The 17,932-nt window shown below is 36.1% G+C and overlaps 3 protein-coding genes across 4 annotated transcripts; 2 read left to right on the top strand and 1 right to left on the bottom strand.

The window, feature by feature from the left end:
- Positions 1–4,417: 4,417 nt before the first annotated feature.
- LOC21390873 (nicotinamide adenine dinucleotide transporter 1, chloroplastic) lies at positions 4,418–7,389 on the bottom strand. Its single transcript, XM_010105104.2, has 9 exons — positions 7,030–7,389; positions 6,760–6,855; positions 6,510–6,616; positions 6,277–6,325; positions 6,026–6,135; positions 5,611–5,705; positions 5,415–5,503; positions 5,242–5,336; positions 4,418–5,009 (listed from the first exon to the last, which is right to left on the bottom strand). Exons 1-9 carry the CDS (start codon positions 7,097–7,099, stop codon positions 4,773–4,775), a joined length of 948 nt encoding a protein of 315 aa, XP_010103406.1. The 5' UTR covers positions 7,100–7,389; the 3' UTR covers positions 4,418–4,772.
- Positions 7,390–11,158: 3,769 nt separating this feature from the next.
- On the top strand, positions 11,159–14,581 carry LOC21390872. Its single transcript, XM_010105103.2, has 6 exons — positions 11,159–11,782; positions 12,119–12,312; positions 12,760–13,045; positions 13,153–13,238; positions 13,333–13,424; positions 13,536–14,581. The coding sequence occupies exons 1-6, from the start codon at positions 11,459–11,461 to the stop codon at positions 13,787–13,789; spliced, it is 1,236 nt and encodes a 411-aa protein (XP_010103405.1). The 5' UTR covers positions 11,159–11,458; the 3' UTR covers positions 13,790–14,581.
- A 620-nt stretch (positions 14,582–15,201) lies between these two features.
- On the top strand, positions 15,202–17,931 carry LOC21390870 (L10-interacting MYB domain-containing protein). 2 transcript variants are annotated; one of them, XM_024170106.1, is made up of 5 exons: positions 15,202–15,290; positions 15,399–15,736; positions 15,849–15,942; positions 16,431–16,933; positions 17,305–17,931. In XM_024170106.1, the coding sequence occupies exons 2-5, from the start codon at positions 15,401–15,403 to the stop codon at positions 17,800–17,802; spliced, it is 1,431 nt and encodes a 476-aa protein (XP_024025874.1). In that variant the 5' UTR covers positions 15,202–15,290; positions 15,399–15,400; the 3' UTR covers positions 17,803–17,931. The 2 variants fall into 2 exon arrangements, with proteins under 2 accessions (XP_024025874.1, XP_024025872.1); XM_024170104.1 differs by having other exon boundaries at positions 15,396–15,736.
- The last annotated feature ends 1 nt before the right edge of the window (position 17,932 follows it).

Below are 17,932 nucleotides of genomic sequence, written 5' to 3'. Positions count from 1 at the left end.
ACAAAATAATACTCGATTTAGCTAATATCGGTGAGAAAATTAAAGAGGAAAATCAAGCCGTTATATTACTAATATCTCTTCTAGAACCGTTTAAGGAAGTGAAAAATGCAATAAAGTATGGTAGGGATAGTCTAACATTAGATGATGTGTTGTCGGCTTTGAGATCGAGAGAGTTAGAGACAAAACATGAATTGTCAGCTAGAGGCGCTGAAGGCCTATTCTCTAGAGGGAGGCTGCAGAAGAGAGATCAGGGCAAGTTCAAAAATAGGCCAAACTCTAGATCAAAGTCAAAGTCAGGTCAAAGAAAGTGTTACTTCTGCAATAAACCAGGTCATATCAAAAGGTTCTGTAAAGAATGGAAAAAGAACTGTGCAGAACAACCAGCTGAAGGGGCTAATGTGGCTTTAGTATATCAAGAAGATGGATATGAAAGCTTTGAGATGCTTACAGTGAGTGTCAGCCAGCCTCAGGAAGAATGGATCTTAGATTCGGGCTGCACATACCATATGTGCCCCAAGAGAGAGTGGTTCATCTCCTATCAGAAATTGGATGGAGGAAGAGTGCTAATGGGGAATAACTATGCGTGTTCTGTTGTTGGCATAGGCTCGGTGACTTTGAAGCTAAGGAATGGAACAACTCACGTACTTCAAGATGTGAGACACATTCCCGAACTGAGAAGAAATCTGATCTCACTAGGTGCCTTAGATGACATGGGCTATGGCTACAAGGCAGAAGGTGGAGTCTTGAAGGTGCTTAAGGGGTCAATGATGATTCTCAAAGGGGAGAAAAATCAGGGCTTGTATGTCCTGGATGGACACACGGTCACTGGTGCTGCAGCCACAACAGAAGTCAAAGATCAAGCAATATTATGGTATCATAGGCTCGGCCATGTAAGTGAAAAAGGTTTACAAGAGCTATGTAAACAGGGTCTCTTAGGAAAAGGGCAGATTGGGCAGCTGGAGTTCTGTGAGCAGTGCGTGCTTGGGAAACAACACAGGCTAAAGTTTGCTGCCTCATCATACAGAGCCAAGGAGCCTCTTGATTATGTAAACGCTGATCTGTGGGGACCAGAAAGCACATCCACATTTGCTGGACACAGGTATTTTCTATCAATTGTAGATGATAATTCTAGAAAAGTTTGGGTGTACTTGTTGAAAATAAAAGATGAGTGTTTTGAAAAATTTAAACAATGGAAAGTATTAGTAGAAAATCTCACTAATAAGAAATTAAAAGCACTAAGAACTGATAACGGAATGGAGTTCTGTCATGAAACTTTCACTAAATATTGTCAAGATAATGGCATTCTAAGACACATGACAGTAAGAAACCCCCCCCCCCCCCCCCCCCCCAGCAAAATGGCATAGCAGAAAGAATGAACAGAATACTAATGGAAAGGGTCCGATGCATGCTTTTCAGTTCCGGTCTTAATAAACACTTTTGGGGGGAGGCTGTTACAACAGCCCGCTACTTAATTAACAGGTGTCCTCATAAGCCTATTGGCTTAAAGACACCGGAGGAATGCTGGACAGGCAAACCTCTAAATATATCAAACTTGAGAGTGTTTGGATGTGCAGCTTATGCACATCAAAGAGAAGGTAAATTAGACCCAAGGTCTTTTAAGTGTATTTTTCTGGGCTATCCAAATGGAGTTAAAGGGTATAGATTGTGTCTTAGAAATGGGTCACAATATAAAGTGATAATAAGCAGGGATGTGGTCTTTAATGAGTCTAACATGCCTTTCTTAAAATTAGAAAAAGATACTGCTGTCAGTTCTAACAATGCAGGAAACAAAGAAAGGCAAACTCAGGAATTCCAGCTTGAGGTGGAAGGACCTCACAAACAACCTGCTGGTACACGGCAGAATCATACCTCAACTCAAAATCAACCATCTGCCCAACAAGAACCCACAGAGGAAACCAAAGTTCATGATCAAGAGGATCAACTAGTACCTGATCAGGACTTAGGCCAATACCAATTAACCATAGACATGCCTAGAAGGACTATAAAGCCACCGGTAAGATATGAAGGAGGAAACTTGATAGCCTTTGCTCTAAATACAGTAGAAGACGTGGAAGAATAGGAACCCCGAAGTTTCCAAGAAGCTACTTCTACTCCTAATGCTAAGAGTTGGAGAAGAGCAATGGAGGAAGAAATGCAGTCACTAAAGAAGAATAAAACATGGATCTTAGTTCCTAGACCTAAGAAACAAAAGCCAGTGGATTGTAAGTGGATCTTTAAGATCAATGAGGGATCCACTCCTAAGGAACCTAAAAGATTCAAAGCGAGACTGGTTGCTAAAGGTTTTACGCAAGTGGAGGGAATTGATTATACAAAAATTTTCTCCCCTGTTGTAAAGTATAAAACTATTAGGACCATTCTTGCAATTGTAGCTCATGAGGATTGAGAATTGGAACAAATGGACGTGAAGATTGCCTTCCTCCATGGAGACTTGAAGGAAACTATCTACACGAACCATCCATCGAGCTTTGAAGAAAAAGGCAAGGTAAATCATGTATGTTTATTGAAAAAATCACTATATGGTTTAAAACAGTCTCCTAGACAGTAGTATAAAAGGTTTGATCACTATGTTGCTCAAATTGGTTTTATTAGAAGCCACTATGATTCCTGTCTATACTATAAAGATTTAAGTACTAAATCTGTAGTATATCTTTTATTGTATGTTGATGATATGCTTATAACAAGCCCTGATATAACTATCATTGACAAGGTTAAAAATCTTTTAGGATCCGAATTTGACATGAAGGATCTAAGAAATGCTAAGAGAATCTTAGGAATAGACATAAAAAGAGATAGAAAACAGAAAAAAAAAATTATGTTTGTCTCAGGAAGCATACTTAAATAAGGTTGTCAGGAAGTTCTTTATGGAACTCTCTAAGAGTGTCAAGGTACCACTTGCAGGTCATTTTAAACTCTCTGCTGATCAGTCACCTTCTACTGAAGAAGAGAAAATTAAAATGACCAAAATCCCTTATGCTAGTGCTGTAGGTTCATTAATATATTACATGATATGCACTAGACCTGATTTAGCCTATGCTGTTAGTGTTTTAAGTAAATATATGGCTAATCCAGGTCTTGATCATTGGTTAGTCATGAAGTGGGTGTTGAAATATGTTAATTCCACTATTAACTATGGTTTAATTTACAAGTACACATCTAATCACTTGGTCTTGGAAGGTTTTGTGGATTCTGACTTTGCAGGTGACAGAGACAGGAGACAATCAACCTCAGCCTATATGATGACTCTTGATGGAAATTGCATAAGCTGGAAATCACAACTCCAGCCGGTTGTTGCTCTGTCGAGTACTGAGGCAGAGTACATTGCAGGAACTGAGGGCTTCAAAGAAGCAATCTGGATTCAGGGATTACTGTCAGAATTGAAAATCCTAAAGGGGGATACAACCATTTATTCGGACAGTTAATCAGCCATCCATCTCTGTAAAAATCCAGTTTATCATGAGAAGACCAAACATATAGATGTGAGGCATCACTTCATAAGAGAGAAGGTGGAAGAAGGCATAATCAAGTTTGAGAAGATAGACACTGAAGATAATCCTTCGGACATGGCAACAAAGGTGATTAATGCTGGCAAGTTCCATAAATGTCTGGACTTGCTAAGCATTGGAAAGACTTGAATATCAAGTCTGAGCAAGGACATCCGCAGGAAGCCACTAATGTTCATCAGAGGTCGTTTACTGAGATTAAGGTGGAATTTGTGAGAGTAATCTCAGGAAACGACACTCATCAAGGAAGTACTTACTCAAGGGTCTTGTCGTTTGGTTCAAGGAGCTGTCGTTTTGTTGAATGGCAGGAGCAAACCGACTCAAGGTTATTTTCAAGGGCTTGACACGTGTAAAGCTATTAAGATATAATCCTTTGGCCAAAAAGGGTCGAGAGATTAGAAGATATTTTTCTGTATTGTAGAGAGAGAGTGCGATTTGTATAGAGAGAAACTCCTTGATTGTGTACAGAGAGAAATCATCAATTTGGTAACGAGTGAATCTGGAGAAAAACTTAGGGTTTCTTCTCCATTGGGTATTCTTCTTGTTCGGGTGTGAGTGATTTCTTCTTGGGTTGTGAGTTCTTCTCTGGTTCTCAGAATCTCTGTAATCGTGAGTATTGAGGGTGTAATTGCTTTCTTGATCTAGTGGAAAGAGCTTGCGTACCTCATCGAGAATGTAGTGAAATCTCGATGATTCCCGAACCTCGGACAAACACAACCGTGTATTTTTTCTATTCTCTGTTGTTGTGTTCTTGATTTCGTAGATCTGAGCATATATATATATATATATATATTATGTGAAATTGAATGCTCAACAAAGAATGTAGTTTAATGTTTTACTGTGGCAAACTTGAACAAATACAGAGGTTGCCACACTTCACAAATATAAAATATCTAACCAATCAATCATGACAAATTACTTTTCCCCCGAGTCGATCATCGGAAAATGATATAATCGTTCAAGTCTATTCTTTAACCACATTAATCGTCATCATCACTGTGTATATTGACATGATCCTCACTTTCCCCCCGTAACACTTTGATGTTACAAAAGTTCCAGGAGAGGATGAGGCCTCAATATGTCTAAAATAATCTAATTGTTGAAAAAGCTACCAAAAAACAATTTGATGCTGTAATGTATGAATTGCATCGTCAATGGGACAATTTCTGGTCGGGCCGACTAACTCGGCTGCAATGCTAAACCGCTAGGTGCTTGACAACATGTATTTCCTCAAACCAGCATGTTCCATCATCACAATGTGTGAGGCTGTGGATCAGAAGGGAATGATGAGACAAGAAAACGGTGAATCATCTCAAAGCTGGTGAATGTAATTACAGCAGCTGGAGTAGTTCTCAGAAGGTTGGTGGCACAACCCCGGTAAAATCCAGGAAGGCCGTCTTGTTGAAATACTTTTTTGACGCAATCGGCTACACCAGAATATCGCTTCTCGGAGTGATGGCCTTGTTCTTGAAGCCTCGAGCGCACCACCTGAACATGATATTAGAAATAGATAACGTTTCCAGCTGAAGGAAAGCTTTTCTTATATGTTATAAGCTTGATAGCCACCTCTCACGAATTAGAATCACGAGCTTACTAGATTAGTAATTCATTAACACCAAGAAGACTATCTTCTAAAGATTTTTCGGGCCAGAAACTACCATTTAAACAAGAAAATAAAGTTTCCAAATGGTAATTTTAATATTCAAAGAAATTTGTATACCTCATGTGGATATGTCAACGTGGAAGCAAATATTTTCGAGATAGATGAGGCAATGGCCACATCACGTGCGCTGAGTTTGTCCATCGTAGTATTTTCTGATATTACCACATCAAACAAGTTACAAACTTTTGATTACGAGTTCTTTAAAAGCTACAAACCAGATAAATAATTACCTCGATCAGCCAAATAGAGTTTTATTCTCTCATATGTTGGAAATTGGATGGCGACGTGACTGATACCAGCCAAAGCAGGCACTAGACCACTGGATCAAAAAATAATTAACGACATTACGAAAAACACAATTATAAATCTATAAATTAGGAACAAATAGAAATATAAATCTCAACATTATGCACATAGGACAAAAACCTGTACAATCCACGGATGCCTTCCTCATGAGCTATTCTACTCAAAGCAGAAAGAGTACTCCTGTATGGAACTACACCAGGTCTCATTCCTTGAGTCTGTAAAAGAAAAGTGAAAGTGAATACTCAAAGCTGATCTATACCCCTTTGGTCATCCTACGTATCAAATGAAAATGACAGTATCTACTAGAATATTGTCGTACTAAACAAAACCATACATAATGTGGATTTATGATGATAAACACCATGCAGATTCCAGGTATCAGATAATGGTCTTTTGCACTAAATCCTCAAATGGTAACTTCAACATCTAACCATTACAAATACATCTTAAAAATTCCATACGATAATACTCATCCTTTCATAATTAATATTATAATACGGATTTACCAAGGTGGGCAAGAAATTGGAAGACAAACCTGAAGTCTTGTCTTGACGACCCAAAGTGGATTTGTAGCAATAATTGTTGCAGCTCCAGCACAAGAAGCAGCTATCACATTAGCGCCAACAGAAAGTTGATGATGCTCGTCTACAGATGCAGCATGGCCAAAAACAGAGTATAAACTCACATCAAAGGTTAATGGAATCAAAGCCAGAATAAACAGAACAATGGTTTGACAAGAAGAAATCAGCATTAATCCAATATATAAAGTAACAGGGGGGAACTTACCATCAGAGCAAAGCAAGCTTTTGAGCTGCTCATACATAGAAAAATAAACCTGAAACATAGAATCACATCAGAATTCTCGTCCTTAGTCAGACAACTCTAAAGTGCCATCTTTCTCACAAATCACAAAGTAAAACTCAGAAACTTGGTTTAGGCTTTTCAGTCAAATAATTGAACAAGAGTCGGGTTCTGAAAAGCAAGGTAAGAAGCTATAACTAAAACGCAACAAGACTCACAGCCCAGTTGGGAAGTAATGCCAGGACAGTGGGAGCGAGACCACGATACATTCCACGTAACCCCTCCTTGCGAAATATTTGTTCCAAACTTCCAACTATGAGACTACCTGATCATACACAAATACATGAACAATATATTAAGTTTTATCTTTTTTTACTAAAAACAGAAACAGACTATACCACTATGGATAAAACATGAATAGCTTTTACTTCAGAAACGAAATTATGAGGGAAAAAAAAAAAGGAATACCTTTAATATTTCCATGATTGAGAGTTGGAATCCCATGAACTTGAAACCTAGTCTTGATCACATCGAGAGGACACACAAACGTCGCGGCGATAACCCCTGCCATCCAATTCCCGAAATCCAAACAATCAGACGCTTAAAACCGATCATCGCATATTCAATTAAGCCTAATCTCACCCTAAATCAAAATTCAAACAATTCCAAATTTTCTTCTAAACTATTTCTCGGGAACCAATCAAGTAGGAGAAAGGAAAAAAAAAAAAAACGACGTACCAGCAGCAGCACCAGCGCCGGCATTGCGGAGGACGCCCTTGGGAGTGGGACTATGAGCGTCGGCGGCCATGGCGGAACTCAGAGAAGAAAGTGAGAGAAGTTTGGGCGGAGAATTCAAAGGAGTCCTCTGTTGAGAGGGAGATCCGAGCAGCGAACCAGCGTCGCATGGCAAGAAGGGGGTTGAGCGGCGATCGAGGGAAAAAGAACGCCGGAAACCGTCGTCGTCGTCGGTCTGAGTCGAATCGGGGCGAGTTAGGGTTGGAGATCGACGGAGTCAATAACTCATATTGAGAGGCCTCGGTTTGGCCTACTTTCTCTATCCGCCAAAGCCTATTTGGTCCCAGCCCGACGAGTAGCCACAAATTGGATCTCCAAAAGCAGAAAGAATATAACTATTCTATATATAGTTTGCTCACGTCAAAATTTTACCAAACTGAAAAGTCTTCGCCTTTTTTTTCTGTTTTTTTTTATTGTTCTTTAATTTTAATTTATTGTAATATTTAATTGAATGTAGGTCTTTTCCGGCGGCCCGTCCTAAAATTTCGGTTTCTTATTTTTCAAACAATTATTAAAAAGTGAATTAACAATTTTTTATTTGTATCTTTTCTCTTTAGCTGTTTTTTTATTGTTATATCGTAAATTTTGATGTTATCAAAAAAATCATATACCTCGTCTTTATTTTGAAATGTGTGACATTATAAATCTTAATTGATCACAAACAAAATCTAATCCCAATTTAAAAAGAGATCAAAATTTTGCATATCTCATTGTGTTTGCAATAGAAATCACAACTCTTAACTTCAATTGTTGAACTAGTGCATTAAAAATAACTGATGAATAAGATATTAACGCCATTAATTTAGGCATTGTTCAGTTCGTTAATTCAAATTTTTAATTTAAGTTGAGATGTGATTTTATATGAGAATTTTTTTACTGTAGTCGAAAAAGTTAAATGTGAATTTTTGTGATAATTTTTAACTGTAACAAAATTAAAATTAAAAACTCAAATCAGTAAAATAAACGGATCATTATATTTATAGATAAAATTGAATTCCTACTCGATGACATATTTAAGATGATATTTTTAGAAAAATTAGAATGAAATAAGTGTGGAGAGTAACTTTTAAACACATCTTTTACAAGTAATTTCATTAGTAACTCAATAATAATAAATCTTTTTTAAAAAATAATGAGGGTTGATTATACTAAGGGAGATAACAGAGTCATCAATGATGCTACAATAGTACAAGTGGCCTAAAAAGTCCGACATAGTCATTAGTTACCTGGCGGCTAGATAAAATCCTTATTTCTCTGCACATGTTCAAGAGAGTCCAATGTAATTTGGTAAGTGACCCATTTGCTTAATGTTTTTCCATCATTATATAATTCAACAAATAATCACACTTACTATTTTTATATGTTAAGAGAATACAAGACCAACAGAAAAGACAAATAAGGAGACGTTTGGTTCATGGATTAAAATTATGAGATTATAATTATTTTCGATTTACATGTATTTTTTATGAGAGAAAACATTGTAACGAACCATGAACCATGATTTAAATTATGATATGAACCTCCTTACTAAACGTCTCCTAAGTTTTCTATCACCACCTTTTTGTCGCAATTTTCCTCAACCAAATTTATTAGTCCTACTGACCTTATTGATTGCAACTCTATTTCTTTTAGTGAGAAAGCATTCAAATTGTATCCCTATCTCTTTCATTAGAGTTTTTCTGGTATAATCAGAAAAGGATAAATAATCAGTAATTTTTTTTAATTGTTAAATTTATATACAAAATTATATGTTTATATATTTTTAATTTAATGTAATTTTAATTAAATTTAACTTTTAAAAACTGACCTTATTAATTAGACGAAGAAAAATGTCATTCTTTATAGGAGTGTTCATCGGTTTTTAACCAAAAATTTCAGTCAGTTTTAAAACCGAACCGATAATGTCAGTTTTTAAAAATTTAAAACCGAACTGAAGAACAATGTCTTCGGTCGGTTAACCAACCGATTTTTATCAGTTTTTATCGGTCGGTTTCTTACTTAAAGAATTTTTGTGAACAATTTCAAACACATCAGACTTTTAATAGTCTCACATTGAAAATAGATGAGAATGTATTCCCTCAACTATTCTATATAAATGGTTATATATTTCATTTCTCCATCACAACTTACAAGTTAGAGAGATCTAATTTCTTTTAAATGCCTATCTTCAATAATATGGTGGACTTATATTCATCATCTACAATATTAGAGGTTTGAATATATGGATAATAACTTTTTTTTTAAATTGGTCGGTCGGTTCAGTTTAACTGATTACTTCGGTTGATAAAACTGAAACCAAACTGCCCATGAACCATAGGCGGTCAGTTAATTGACCAAATTAGTCAGTTTGCTGATGTGGAACCAAATTTTTAACTTTTTTCGATCGGTTTGGCGGTTCAGTGTCGGTCGGTTTTGGTTTTTTAGTTTTTTTGAACACTCCTAAATTTTTTTCAATTTTTTCCCATAATATTATTTCCCATGGTATTTATTCCATCAATTTCAACGTTTGACTAATCAAATTCTGAGCACGTGAATAATTTGTCTTTTTTAATGATAGTCGTATTAACCTCAACTATCAATATTCTGACATTTTTAATCTTTAACCTTTGGAAAAAGGGATCACGTGCATAGGATAGCTTATCATTAGTAATTACTTGTGCGTGCAACAAAAATATCGAACAACATTCCTATTGGGCTTCGAAATTAGGTGCTCGCAACACACAAGGACGGGCCTCCAACACACAGCTAAAAAAGCCCCGAGAAGATGCCAGGATTAGTAAAAAAAAGTTGTAGCTAATAATTAATTTTTATATAGTAAAATAACTTATTTATTATAATGGTTAATAACTATATTTTTTTTTATAGATTCGAAAGAAGATCGTAAAACTAAAAAATGATTTTATAACTTAAAATTAGTAAATATTGATAAGAAATTATATATTTGAGGCTTTATAGGAGTAACTCTGATAAATCTTGAATTTATCAACTTTAATAATTTATGGATTATCAAATTTAGTCATAGAATGAATTGAGTAAACCACGAATTTTTGAAATTTTAACGTTCATTGTTGTTAAGAGCTATAATATTTTGCATTTAATGTAACTAACTATACAAAAAATAATAATTATTATGTAATTAAAACATGATTATCTTTGTGAAATTTCAGAATTCATTTAAAAATTTTAATACTTGAAATAGTCCAAAGTCAAAGTTTAAGAAGTAATATATATAAAAAAAAAGGTTAGTTGATCAAAATGACACAACATACTTATAATGCAGCGACTTATTACCCAAATTGAAAAGTAACCCGCGCGAAGAAGGATTTTGTTTTCAACTTTGGCTCCTGAAGATATTCACTTATATTATGTCGACTCGTGGCATTTACTTTTATAGATCTAAATTACTTCAATTTTATACAATGCACAAATATAACCCTTCAGTTTATAAAATGTTTGTTTTCAAGTAGAATGTAGAATGAGGATGGCATGTGATGTTTTTAAGAAAGTTAAAATAATAAAGTGAAAAAAAATGAAAACACCATATAGAAAAAAAAAATAAAAAAATCAGACCCCCCCACAAAATTCAAAATGTATTATTTTTCTTTTTAGAATTATCCTTTTTATTTCTTTGTATTTTTCGGACATTTTATCCTTTTACACTCTCACGAATCAATTTTGTGCTTAATTCTATACGAGTATTATAGTTAAAACCTGACTCGTATTAAGGCAAATCAAATGGAACATGTGTAAAACAGTAAAAATACATGGACAAAATATATATGTATTTTAACTCCCATGTTTCTGTTTATTTTATCAATTTAAATTTTTAATTATAATTTTATTACAGTTAAATTTTTTTATAAAAAGTTATATTTAACTTTTTAATTATAATAAAATTTTTTTATATAAAATAACATCTCTAATTTAAAATTATTCTCAATTTAAATATATTTTAAAAAATACCATAATAAATAATAAATTATAATTTAAATTATAATATAAATTCTCATACTAAACACCTAACTTAAATTAAAAAATGGAATCATCGAACTCAACTTGAACCAGGCATAACTTTAATTTTTTACCTTACAAGCTTAAAACCGAGGCGACACCCTTTCATCGTCTTTCTCATTCGCAGTACGACTCTTCTCTGTCTCTCTCCCCCTCTCTCTCTCCCAAATCTCGAAACCTACGAAACAAAACACAGACGCAAAACTCTCTGACTTTCCACACTCAACTTCTCGCAATTACCTTCTAAAACCCTCACAGAACCCCCAAATATCAAATATTTCCTCTCAATTTTGTCGCTTCAATCCACCACAAGCTTCTTTGATCCCTTTCCCCAAACAATTCCGTGCAGTTTCCGCCGTCAATGTCCAATTCCGGAGGTTTCGCCGTCACTCGGCACCACCACGGCGCCGACCGCTTCTACAACCCACCGGCGGTACGGCGCCACCAGGAGTTGCAGCTCCGCCAGCCGCAGTCGCAGCCGCAGAGGCAGCTCCAGAGGCCGTTGAAGTCTGACGCCCGAGTTGACTCGCCCGAGGCGGAGGCGCGGACCCACTCGGACGAGGCGACATTGTCGAGGCCTAACTCGGTCTGCTCTTCTTCTCCATCGCGAACAGCCAATTTGACTAATTTGGATCGTATTATGGAATCCGTCACTCCATTTGTTCCAGCTCAGTTCTTCTCCGAGGTAGTGTAAATTTATGCCTCTAAAAAGCTTACATATTTGGTTGCTGGAAATGATTAGAAAATTACAATCGAACTTTCTTAGTTCTGCTATACTGAAGCTGTATTTATTTTTTGGCGTGTTTGGTTACTCGGAAAATCACAAAATATTTTAGCAATTTATTTGCTCCCTTGCTAAAATGTCGTTCAACCAAGCCAAACAATTAGTATATTATCAATTGGCAGCTCTCTGTTTTCTAAGGCTACGATTAGAATAGTCTATTGGGATCTATTCATTTCACGAGAATGGCGAATAACTCTCTTCTTAGGTTGTTAACTTGATCCATTTTTGAGTCCACAGGCAAGAATAAGAGGGTGGAGAAATCGTGAAAATGATATGCAACCATTTTTCTGTCTTGGGGATCTATGGGAAGCTTTTGGAGAATGGAGTGTATACGGGGTGGGAGTGCCACTAGTCCTGAATGGAAGCGATTCTGTTAAACAGTATTATGTTCCATCCTTATCTGGAATACAGTTGTACATAGACTGCTCGAGGTGAGCTTATTTCAACTCTCCTTGCCTTGTTGTTAGGTCACATGTTCATACCTTTCACATCTCTTCTATTATCTGTCCTTGTTTTTGTCGTTGGTGTATGCCAATTCAGCAATGTTGTTAGCCGTATTCTATAATTCATGTTCATGAATATCCATATTAGCTTTTTTTACCGCACATTCATGTAAACCTTTGCTGTCATGTTGTGTGCTGTAGTTTTATCTACCTGACCCCCTACAGATGAATGTTTTCTAGTCATAGGAAGTAGGAACTTGGACAAGAAATAATTACACTGTCTTTTTACTTGTGTGGGGAAGTTCATGACAAACATGTTTGCAGCAGTGAATCCGTATTGACATGTGGTTTTTAATAACTTGTAATGATGTAGTTAAATGTTGTGAGACTCATAGTTGTTTTGTTTTTGTACTTTTTGAATTGATATTCTGACAGGAGGCCTGGTGATGATAGTGATGCGGAGTCGTCAAGGGAAACAAGTAGCGCTGGAAGCAGTGATTGTGAAGCAGAAAGACGAGTGAAAGGTGTTGTTGATGGAGTATGGGGTAGGCACAACCTCATGAATTTGAATTCCCAGAGGTTAAATCGACTTACGTTGAGAGATAAACATCATATGAGCTCATCAAGCGATGAAAATGAGGTTTATAACTCATCAGGGTCGCTTGTATTTGAGTACTTTGAACAAGAACAACCACATCATCGTAAACCGTTATATGACAAGGTAAGTTCATAACTCTGGAGTACACATTGATCTACTTTTTCCTTCCTTCTTTATCCTGATTTGGATGCTTTGGCCCCAATTTTGGCACCTATTGCCAACGGAATCAGGTCTCCAATCTTGCATCTCAATTTCCAGAGCTCAAGATGTACAGAAGTTGTGATTTACTGCCTTCAAGTTGGATCTCTGTCGCATGGTAAGATCTTAGTTTCAGTTGTCATTGAAGAAGTTCATTTCTCTAGGAGTTCGCAATTATAATAATATATTGATATATTGAAACCTGGCTGCAGGTACCCAATATACAGAATACCGGTGGGCCCAACTCTACAGAGTCTTGATGCATCTTTTCTTACCTTCCATTCTTTATCAACACACTCTAGAAGTACGTTTTAATTTTTCCCTCTTTCTCGTGAACTTATAGAAATGTAGTTAATTGAACTTGTTTGCCTTGATATGAGCAATAATCTGCTATATCTACTGTTATCGGTTACAGGCAAAAGTCAGCCACAGTTACACACTCCCAGTGGCAGGAAGGTCCACGGCATTGATGCATCATCAAAGATGTCTCTGCCCATTTTCGGCCTTGCTTCTTATAAGTTGAGAGGTTCAATTTTGACTCCCAGTGGACCCCATGAATGGCAGCAAGCAAACTCTCTGTTACAGGCTGCCGACAATTGGCTTCAGCGTCTGCAGGTCAATCTTCCTGATTTCCAGTTTTTCATTTCCCACAATTCTCAATGGAGATAGCAGGGTCAGATCTCAAAAGCTTTTCCATATCGGGCAAAGGACTTCCCAGTTGTTGAGTTTCGATTGTTTGTGTTGAGAGGTTAACATGCCTTTGCTTTATAAACTTTCCTGCCAAAAAGCTTTGGTTTTCAGCCTTCTCATCCTTGTGTTTATGCAAGTCTCTCGATGGAAGAAGCAGCACAAAAGACTGGAAGGTAAGAATGCTTTTGGCCTTCTGTTTAGGCTTTTGATGGCTTTTGGAGGCATAAGGGCTGGCAGGATCGGCTATTTAGTTCTTTGTGAGCGGTGCGTGAGCGACTAGAATCGGCAATGCATAATATGCATGGCCAGTCGCTTACTTTGTTGTGTACTTGTGTTTTGGGGCAAGCTAAATTCTACGTGGTCTCAGGCCTCGTAATTTGGTAAATCAAACAGACAATGACTGTGCTTTATTGTCTGCCCTTGATTCTGTAACAAACATTTGATAACATTTATGATATTTAGAAAAAAAAAAAAAAAAAAGAAATCTGGTAGTGGTTTCTTGGAACTGATTTCCTATGTGAGCTTTGAGATCCAGATTTTTTGTATCCCGGCAACATGCTCAAGTAAAATAGAGAATATCACTGACCGTACCTGCGGCAAGCTCTTATTCCTTTTTGTCCTTTTATTTGCGGAAGAGGAATATTATCCATAGAGCCAAAGAATATTTATCTTCTTGATCAATATCTTGTTCAAATTAAGAAGATGATGAGGCTAACAAAGAGTTTCCCATAAAAAAAAAAAAAACGCTGTTTGGGAAATATTTTAGTAAATATGAACACATTTATTAATATCGATTCTAATCTAATATTAATTATCTTTTTCTTTCTATTTTTCTTCATTGCAGCTCAGAAGAAACATTAAAAAAAAAAAAAAAACAGAAAGGAATAAATATGTAAATAAACCCGTATACATTATTATTTACAACAATATACATATAAATAAATATATACATATGTGTTACAAGTTGACAACAGCTTATAAATAAAAGCTTTTATTATGTATCATATTTCCTAATACTTTTTAAATACCTTTTCCATACATTTTTATTATGTATCATATTTTTTAACACTTTTTAAATATCTTTTCTATACATTTTTTTTTTCATAGTATTAATTAAATTATTAAATATCCGTGCAATCGCACGGATATTCCACTAGTGAAATTCTATAAATAAAAGGAAAAACGAAACGACAAAAAGAATTGAAAGCGACAATAATTTGAAAACCGATAAAAAAAACTATTAAACGACGATAAAAAAAGTAAGTAAACGACGATAAAAATGAAAACGGCAACGACATAATAAATATAAAAACGACAATGGGCATTGAATCCAAACGAGGCTTATTAGAGCTTATCATATCATGTACGAGGGTTAGGGCAGTGTTCTGAACACGAAGCAGTTCCCACCTTATCCCGGACAACCTTATACCCGACCTCCCACAATTCGCAGTCAATACCTCGTACTCCAATCGAATCCGAGGTTCAATTTAACACTTTCTCCTCTTAAATTACGAAATGGGTATCTTTTGTTTTCAATGTTTTGGTGAATTATTCATGTTATTACGCGTGGAATTATAATTTGTAGAAGAAATGGGTGTTCGTTCACGGAGTGGAAGTGATCGCCTGAGAACAGTATGGACGCCTGAGATGGACCGGTACTTCGTTGATCTAATGTTGGAGCAGGTCAACAAAGGGAACAAATTCGACGACCATTTGTTCAGCAAACGCGCGTGGAAGCACATGACGTCATTGTTTAATTCCAAGTTCAAGTTTCAGTACGAGAAAGATGTTCTCAAGAACCGGCACAAGACTCTGAGGAATCTGTATAAGGCTGTTAAGAATCTGCTTGACCAGACTGGCTTTAGTTGGGACGACACCCGCCAAATGGTCACCGCTGATAATGATGTCTGGGATGAATATATCAAGGTCAAATCACTCAAATGTTTATTTTTTTTATTTTTTATAAAGTATATATAGATATATGTTTATAATAATATTAATGGGAATCAAAGAAACTCATGGATTTTACAATTTGCAGGTACACCCAGATGCTCGGTCATTCAGAATTAAAACCATTCCTCATTATAATGACTTGTGTTTGATATACAAAGATGCACCTCCAGAGCCAAAAGGTAATTAAAATATAACTAACTAATTATAAATTCACATGTATGTATAACACTCAGATTACGATGTATGACTTACATGAAAAGTTAAAAGAGTATTATTTCATTAAAATTATTTTTTGGACTGATTACAAATAACAATTACTCTGCTCGAATTTGGAATTTGTAATGATGGTAAAACTTGGTGGGAATATGGCAGAGGGGTTGTTGATTTTTTATGAGAAAGGAACATGTGAAATCACTTAGTTAGAAAGAGGTAATTTAAGTAGAGAAATGCTATGAAATGCTATTAATGACTAATAGTGCTCATCAAAACATCTCTTTAACTAAATATAAGTTCACATGTTAGTGATACGACTTGCAGATTAATGACACAAGAACTTGGACTTATTGACATTTTTCCATTAAGACATGCTTTGGACTGATGAACTATTACTTTGCTCGAAATTGGAATTATATAATGATGGTGATCAAACTGGGTGACAATGTGACAGAGGAATCGTTGATTTTGTGTGAGAAAGGAACAAGCGAAGTCACGCAGCCAAGTGATGTTGTTGGCGATGGGGAAACACTGCCTCTTCATGACATCATGATTGATGAAGATTATGGAATCTCCATATCCGAAAAAGATGCCAATGTTGATTTCGCTTCGCATGCTGCACTGCAAAATGCGAGCGGAACCACATTAGGAAATCGTTCTAGAACTTATTGGCAGCCACCCATGGACCGGTACTTCATCGACGTTATGATGGATCAGGTGCAGAAAGGCAGCAGGATTGACGGTGTGTTCCGAAAACAGGCATGGATGGAGATGATCGCGGCTTTCAATGCCAAGTTTGGATTCAGTTATGACATGGATGTTCTTAAGAACAGATACAAAACTTTGAGGAGGCAATATAACGTCATCAAGAATCTACTCGACTTGGATGGTTTTGTTTGGGATGATACTCGCCAAATGGTCACTGCTGATGATTATGTCTGGCAAGATTATATCAAGGTATGAGATAGTTTAGTGAAAAATTCTCCCTTATTTTTTTTTTTTTTTTTCGTCAGTGGTAAACATAGCTATGCTACTAAGTTCTAAGATTATGGTGGAAAGGGTGATATAACCTAAATATCAGGATATTAGGAGGAGTAATTTAGGTTACAAGAGTTTTAGTTGATATCAGTTCTGTAATACAATGATTGCTCTACTTGTCGACTTTCGAGATTCTTATTTACGCATTTTGGTGGAATAGGCAATAGCCATTCTTAAGACTTGTTGCTCAACCAAACATAAGAATGACTGGTTCTTAGGAGTTGTCATCGTTCCATTCCAATGGTTCTTTTACCAAATCACGCGTAATGTTATTACGTGATAAATTGCAGGCTCATACCGATGCAAGACAGTTCATGACCCGACCTGTCCCTTACTACAAAGAATTATGTGTGATATGTGATCCAAGTTCTGATGAAAGAGAGTGTTCTTCTGGTCAAGATTTAGATCAGCAAAATGATGAAGACGACGCCAGGTCTCCAGCTACATCTGTTTCTAATGGGTCTAAGAAGAACAAGCGTCAATTGGAGAACTTGTATTGTCTTTCAAATTCAAAAAGATCACGAGACAATGATGATGGAATGGCTAGCGCTCTCCGTGAGATGGCTAGCGCAGTTTCTTCTTTGTCAGACAAAAGGAAAAATGATGAGAACTCAATCCCAATAGAGAATGTGATGAAAGCAGTTCAGGCTTTGCCGGATATGGATGAGGACCTTGTATTGGATGCATGTGACTTATTAGAGGATGAAAAGAAAGCGAAAACTTTCATGGCATTAGATGTTAAGTTAAGAAGAAAGTGGTTATTGAGGAAACTAAGGCCAGAGACGTAGAGAGATGATTAGTTTTTAGAACTAATTGTTCCCTTGTACAGATGAAAAATTTTATCACCAAAATCAGTTGAGTTGATATTATGTAATTGTAAGTTCTGTAGAAATGGAATTTCAGTTATATATCCCAAAT

The sequence above is a fragment of the Morus notabilis genome, unplaced genomic scaffold (assembly GCF_000414095.1).
Source record: "Morus notabilis unplaced genomic scaffold, ASM41409v2 Scaffold1526, whole genome shotgun sequence".
Taxonomy (NCBI): Eukaryota; Viridiplantae; Streptophyta; class Magnoliopsida; order Rosales; family Moraceae; genus Morus; species Morus notabilis.
This window is presented reverse-complemented; position numbering and strand designations above follow the sequence as displayed.

Excerpts from the sequence above, each read along its gene's own strand:
- LOC21390870 (XM_024170106.1), top strand. The coding sequence starts at position 15,401 with ATGGGTGTTCGTTCACGGAGTGGAAGTGATCGCCTGAGAACAGTATGG. Across the intron at positions 15,737-15,848 it reads TCTGGGATGAATATATCAAG|GTACACCCAGATGCTCGGTC; the intron begins GTCAAATCACTC and ends TACAATTTGCAG. Across the intron at positions 15,943-16,430 it reads TGCACCTCCAGAGCCAAAAG|AGGAATCGTTGATTTTGTGT; the intron begins GTAATTAAAATA and ends ACAATGTGACAG.
- LOC21390873 (XM_010105104.2), bottom strand. The coding sequence starts at position 7,099 with ATGGCCGCCGACGCTCATAGTCCCACTCCCAAGGGCGTCCTCCGCAAT. Across the intron at positions 6,856-7,029 it reads CGGCGCTGGTGCTGCTGCTG|GGGTTATCGCCGCGACGTTT; the intron begins GTACGTCGTTTT and ends ATTGGATGGCAG. Across the intron at positions 5,504-5,610 it reads GGCATCCGTGGATTGTACAG|TGGTCTAGTGCCTGCTTTGG; the intron begins GTTTTTGTCCTA and ends TTTTTGATCCAG.
- LOC21390872 (XM_010105103.2), top strand. The coding sequence starts at position 11,459 with ATGTCCAATTCCGGAGGTTTCGCCGTCACTCGGCACCACCACGGCGCC. Across the intron at positions 11,783-12,118 it reads CAGCTCAGTTCTTCTCCGAG|GCAAGAATAAGAGGGTGGAG; the intron begins GTAGTGTAAATT and ends TTGAGTCCACAG. Across the intron at positions 13,425-13,535 it reads TTTATCAACACACTCTAGAA|GCAAAAGTCAGCCACAGTTA; the intron begins GTACGTTTTAAT and ends TATCGGTTACAG.